At 36.4% G+C, this 6,700-nt stretch overlaps 1 protein-coding gene across 1 annotated transcript in view; it reads right to left on the bottom strand.

Annotated features, from left to right (window-relative positions):
• Positions 1-266: 266 nt before the first annotated feature.
• Positions 267-6,700, bottom strand: part of LOC137022858 (arrestin domain-containing protein 4-like) — an 8,691-nt gene continuing 2,257 nt past the window's right edge. The window contains exons 4-9 of the mRNA XM_067389335.1: positions 6,086-6,233; positions 4,670-4,772; positions 2,263-2,519; positions 1,873-2,032; positions 1,549-1,700; positions 267-385 (exon numbers count right to left, since the gene is read on the bottom strand). Of these exons, the coding sequence (XP_067245436.1) occupies positions 365-385; positions 1,549-1,700; positions 1,873-2,032; positions 2,263-2,519; positions 4,670-4,772; positions 6,086-6,233 (841 nt within the window). The 3' untranslated portion in view covers positions 267-364. The remainder of the gene's footprint in view (positions 386-1,548; positions 1,701-1,872; positions 2,033-2,262; positions 2,520-4,669; positions 4,773-6,085; positions 6,234-6,700) is intronic.

Genomic DNA, 6,700 nt, shown 5'->3' with positions numbered 1-6,700 from the left:
ATCATGATGTAGTTTCACATAGCCAGGCTTTAGACTGATAGCACTGCAGTTAATTCAGCCCAATCAGACAGGACGTGTCGGTCTGATAGACTTATAAAGAGAACAGTTCTTGTGCATTTTATTTGCAGTTATTCTGAAATTGTAAATGTCACAATAACATATGGAAGAGTACAGAAACAAACCCTTCAGAAAGTCAGAATAAGCTGCAAAGTGGACAAACCTTGATTATGATGTGCTTATGATCAAAACAGAACAAACATTTCACCAATAAGAGCAGCAATCTGCAATCCATAATCCAAAGAACAGGGGAAAATGCTATAGTGTAGACACAAGGTCATTCTTTGATCTTCTCCACAAAATACGCTCAGTGTTCAGTAGGGTAAATCTGCAATGTGAAAAAGGCTTGATAATATGACAGACACTATTAATGGGTTAGTTCACCCAAAAATAAATTTTGGTCATTAAATACTCACCCTCATATCGTTCCACAGCCACAAGACCTTTGTTCATCTTCGGAAAACAAATTAATTGCACACAAAAAGTATTCTCGTCACTTTATAACATGAAGGTTGAACCACTGTAGTCACGTTGACTATTTTAATGATGTCTTTACTACTTCTCTGGACCTTGTGATAATTTGGTTTGTTTCTATGGGAGATTAAAATCCTCTCGGATTTCATCAAAGAAATCATAGTGTTCCGAGGATGAACGAAGGTCTTGCGGGTGTGGAATGACATGAGGGTATTTAAAGGGTTAGTTCACCCAAAAATTAAAATGTCATTTATTACTCACTCTCATGCCCTTTCACACCTGTAAGACCTTCGTTCATCTTCGGAATGCAAATTAAGATATTTTTGTTGAAATCCAATGGCTCCGTGAGGCCTGCATAACCAGCAATGACACTTCCTCTCTCATGATCCATTAATGTACTAAAAATATTTTTTAAATCAGTTCATGTGAGTACAGTGGTTCAATATTAATACTATTAAAGTGACTAGATTATTTTTGGTGCGCAAAAAACAAAATAATACTTGTAGTGATGGCCGATTTAAAAACACTGCTTCAGGAAGCTTCGGAGCATTATGAATCTTTTGTGTCGAATCAGCAATTCGGAGCACCAAAGTCACATGATTTCAGCGGTTTGACACGCAAACCGAATTATGATTCGATACGCTGATTCATAACACTTCTGAAGCTTCATGAAGCAGTGTTTTGAAATCGGCTATATAAGTCCTTATTTTGTTTTTTTGCCGCATAATATTAATTAATATTAATATAATATTAATATTGAACCACTGAACTCACATGAACTGATTTAAATATGTTTTTAGTACATTAATGGATTATGAGAGAGGAAGTGTCATTGCTGGCTGTGCAGGCCTCACGGAGCCATCGGATTTCAACAAAAATATCTTAATTTGTGTTCCAAAGATGAACGAAGGTCTTACAGGTGTGGAACGGCATGAGGGCGAGTAATAAATAACATTATTTTCATTTTTGGGTGAACTAACCCTTTAAAGGTGTACCAGAAAAAATGGAATGACTGACCTCTGAATAAGAGGGAGGAGGCTGGAGGCGGAACTGCTGAATGTAAGTGGTTGCTGGGCCATCCAACAGCCAGTCTGGTTGTGGCTGGCAGATCGAAGTTCTGTGCTCTTCAAACTGTTCCTCTGACACAACCTCTGCATAGCTGGGTGGGGCTGTCAGGGAAATTATCATTAAAAATTAAGTTGGAGATATGTATATATCTGTACATATTTTAACTTTGTTTTTAATGATAAATTCTGTCCATCCAAATGTAATATGTCTATATATACACATTTTAAAATGTTTATAAGCTGCATTCACAGTATAATTAACTTTGCACCATACCTTCAGCTACATCTGGTAGGGTAAACGTGGGGTACAGCAACCTCGTGTCCACAACGTAACGCCTACTCATGTTAAAGCGGTGACTGTCATGACCATCGGTACTGATCACCAGTGGAATCTGTACTTCTAGATTTTTGGCACCTGGTATCTGAACAATAACCTAGAAACAGAGAAACAATAGAAACATATAGAACAAAGAGACAGCCATTCATATAACGGTGTTTTTAAATACATATGTTAGCTTGTAGAGGTTATAGAAATTATTAGAATTATTAGTAAATCGACATTTTTTACATCTATACTATGCTTACCAGAAAATAAAGAATATTCTTAAGATGACTGGTAGCATTGATGAGAAATAAAGAAGTGTTTCATAAAATTATTACTCACTGCAAGCAAGTATTCTACTTTCAGGATGTCTGAATTCAGAATGGATGGAGAAACTGGAGGAATCTGCAGCGCGTTTCCATTCCACCTGCTGGAACAGTCAGATGGCACTACATTTCCACTAGCACTGGCAACCACCTGTTTGATGATTTTTGTTTTACCCTTGGCCGTATAGGTCTGTATCTGGTATATCACAGCTTTTGGCACAACTAGACGAGAGGAGCGATTCTCAATCAGAGCACAGATTGGGAGTGATTCTCCTAGAGAAGACATGAAAAAAAGTGTCACACAAGATGAAAAGCAATTTATTTAAAATAACATATTGCTATTGCAGCAGAATAGATACCTTTGGATCTGTGATGGTGATCCACCCTGACATACACTACTAGTGTCAGTAAGATTTTTTTTTTTTTAAATGGTTAAATGGTCTTTTATGCTCACCAAGGCTACATTTATTTGATTTACATTTAATAGAAATTCAATTTAAACTGTAATAATATTTAATAATACTGTTTTTTATTACAATTTAAATTGAATTTATATTAAATTTAAAAAAAAAATAATTATATACACTCCTGCAAATTATTTTGGGCAAAATATTTAATGGTCTTTTAAAGGTCTTAACCATTTTAATCACAAATCAATGGTCAGGAAATTAGCAAGAATTGCACAAATGCTATAGATAAAGTAACAGCACAGAATAGCCTTCCTAACTTGCAGACAGCATTTTAAAGAAAGAAGAGTCAGTGTTGTTCCACAATGTTAATAGCTTCAAAAACAGTTCATGAGTAGTTGAAAAATGTCTCCTAGTTCGTCTGAGTTTAATATGAGACCAAATATTCTCGCTAGGGTTCAAATCTGGACTCTTACCAGGCCAAAACATGAGCCTGATGGACTTGTTCTCAAGACACTTCTTGGTTGTCTTTGTAATTTGGGCAAGAGCATTGTTGAAAAATAACATCTGATCATTCCTCTTTAGATAACAAATTTTCAAATGTGGGAAGCAAGCCATTCTGCAATATTCTCCTGTGCTCCAAAGCATTAAATGATTTTTCACAGTGAAGTAGTTCACCAATACCAGCAGCTAAAATGACTCCCCACACCTCTTCCTTCATGTTTCACTGTGGTAGAGATGCATTTATTATTATATTTTGTCAGCAAATTTTCAAAGACAGCACTATGGAAAAATCACCATGCAACTTGTGTTTCATTGTGATTCATCACTCCACACACAACTTCCCAAATTCTGCCAAAAACTTAATGCTGTCTTCGATGTTGAATGCACTCTAAAAAATGCTGCATTAAAAACAACCCAAGTTGGGTTGAAAATGGACAAACCCAGTGATTGGGTTGTTTTAACCCAGCGGTTGGGTTAAATGTTTGCCCAACATGCTGGGCAGTTTTATTTAAACCAACTATTGTTTAAAAATTGCTATATGGCTAGCTTAAAATGAACCCAAAATAGTTGGGAAATTAAAAACCAGATGCAATTAGAGGCAACAATAATAGACAAAAGGTGAATGTTTATTAATAACCTTTAATATTTTATTAATATAAATGTAATAGTTTAATAGTTTATTAATATAAATGTATTAATAAGCAATTTAATAAATGTTTATTGTTTAATAATTATTCATTGAACATTAATAGATGTTCATTTCCAACATACTTTGGGTTAATTTTAATTAAGCAACAGTCATTTTTAAACAATAGTTGAGTTAAATAAAACTACCCAGCAGGTTGGGCAAACATTTAACCCTACCGCTGGGTTAAAACAACCCAATTGCTGGGTTTGTCCATTTTCAACCCAACTTGGGTTGTTTTTAACCCAGCATTTTTTAGAGTGTGGCTTTTTAAGTAATGCATTTGCTTAAATTTTGGCTAATTTCCTTATTGATAATTTGCGGTTACAACAATTAAAAGCTTGGTGTTTAGCACCTTTGCGCTTGGTCCATTATATTTTATTTTTTTGCCCAGGAGTGTGTATATTTTATTATTGTAATGACAAAGAATATTTAGTGGCCATTACTCCACATGATCCTTCAGAAATCATTCTAATGCTGATTTGCTGCTCAAGAAATGTCAAGAAACATGGAAACCATGATACATTTGCATCAAATTAATGCATCCTTGCCAAATAAAAGTGTGAATTTTTCTCTCTTTACTGACCCCAAACTTTTGGTTACTTCAGGTTACTTCAGCCAGGGTTCCTCAAATCTGGTCCGGCTTCAGAGTTACTAGAAAATTGCAGATAGGCGAGTTTGATCAGGGTCTGAACTAAACTCTGCAGGACAAGTAGGCCTCCAGGGCCGGATCAGAGGAACCCTGCCTCAGGCTAACTTTCAAATACTGTCATCCTGACACTCCCAGAAAACTTCAAAGCTCATAAAATATACCTATTTTATCTTACCATTGCAATAGCCCTGTCGGTCTATGCTGACAGACAGTGAGATGGGACCTGAAGTAAAGATCCAGCAGCCGATCATCTTCTTACAGGTTTGTGACACTGGAGACTGTAATGACAACTCGGAGTCAGAGGTCAGGAGGATTCTCTCTGATGCAGTGCTTTTTTGCTTCAGATTTTACATTGGACATTGAGTGATCCAAGTAATTAGCTTAATTATTCTGCTGTCCTGACTATGTAAAATTATATGGTTAGTTATTTGTTAATATTTGTATTTAGCAACGTTTTCACCCACTGCCAATAAGTTCAAAACAATTGTACCCGCCAGTTGAGAGCAACATTGTTCTAAGTATCTCCCTTTAGTGTCAGTAGTGTAATATAATCATATTCAAGTATAAATGAAAATGGCATTTCAGGCAAATATATTCTACTTTTTATAACCACAAAGAATATAACTAATCTGACTCTTGCATTGAAGAGAAAGTATTTGTCCAAGTCATCTCTCTGAGTCAGTGCAATGCAAAACTTGGTGAGAAACTGAATTTAATTGCTCTTCCAGGCATCTGCTACTTAGGAATATCCGTCTACAGCATGTACTAGTGTGGGAAGTGAGCTGCTTTGCAACACAGCTTCCTGTCAGGTATGGTATAACCAACTGTATGCAACCTGTTGAATTCATGATCATCAGTCCCATTTACGGTACCATCCCATTCCGCTATTACAGGTTTTAATTTATGAGGCTGTGCTCTATGCTGACCTATATCATTTACAATGGGGTTTTATCAATTATACATTTAATTTTAAACGAATGCTAATGTGTCTTTAATATGTCATATCCTGAAACCTTGATTAGCAGATGTGTTAATTAGGCTTGATGCTAAACTCTTCAGGTGCATTAAAATTACATACTAAGTACTACATTAAAAGAGTAACTAACTTTGCAGCCATTAAAAAAAGTATGTTCTGTAATGAAGTCAGAATGTACTTCATCTGGTATGTTAGCATTGTCATGTGACCTACAGCATCAGTTGCATCATTGGCCCTGTCCCAAATGGCACCCTAAACACTTGCGGTCTTCCTACGAGTCCGCACTTTCGTGATGTAATGGAAATTTATCTGCTGCAAAGCTCGCACCAGTGTGGGCTCAGCAAAAGTGCGCAAAGGGGTGCTTGCAGGCACCCTTCTGAAACATAAAATTGACAAATGGGACACCCTAGGTCTCGTGGACTTAACGAACACATGTACGTGGCAGCCATTGTAAGTCCACAAGACCGAAAGCGCTATGAAATGTGCCATTTGGGACAGGGCCATTGACTGCTACTCACAACTCCTCTCACATGACCTCATGGGTAAATTGTCCACTGGATACACACCTCAAAATGGGTATATGTGGAAAACAGAAGGCATTTTTGACATACTCACTATTAACGTTGGCATATTAACATCAATAGGATCGATGATGCAAAGTTCTCCGCAAACACGTTGATTCTCATGAAATGGCCTTTTTAAAACTGCCTGCACCATGTAGTAAACATGGCCATGTTTTCCAGAAAACGAGGAAACCAAGGGACTAGGAGACAATAAAAAATTTCAAGTGTCAGTGGGGGGAACACAAGAGTTAATTTTAAAGGTGCAATGTAAGATTTCTGTCTGCTAGAGGTCGCTAGAGGCCTATTCAAAACAAAGGCGCAGCTTGATGACACCAAGTTTGAGCACGGAATCTTGGGATATGTGGTCTTCACATCACAGCTGGTGGAAACAATCGGGATAGGACTCGGGAAGAAATCATGTTCATGGATGCGATTAATAATGTTACTGTAGTATGAAGCAGAGCAGGACCGAGTGGAGGAAAAATTAAAAATAAAGCTGCATCTGATTATGCTATATTAGCTACTTGACAAAATAGTGTTTTTCTCTGAGGCATGGTAAAGCATGGTACTCACAAAAAAAAAAAAAAAAAAAAAAAAATTGATTTAAACAATAAGACTAAACGTGTTGAGCTATATAAAAATAATTAGTTTTCTATCTATAAATATA

This window comes from Chanodichthys erythropterus, chromosome 7 (assembly GCF_024489055.1).
Source record: "Chanodichthys erythropterus isolate Z2021 chromosome 7, ASM2448905v1, whole genome shotgun sequence".
NCBI classification, from domain to species: Eukaryota; Metazoa; Chordata; class Actinopteri; order Cypriniformes; family Xenocyprididae; genus Chanodichthys; species Chanodichthys erythropterus.
This window is presented reverse-complemented; position numbering and strand designations above follow the sequence as displayed.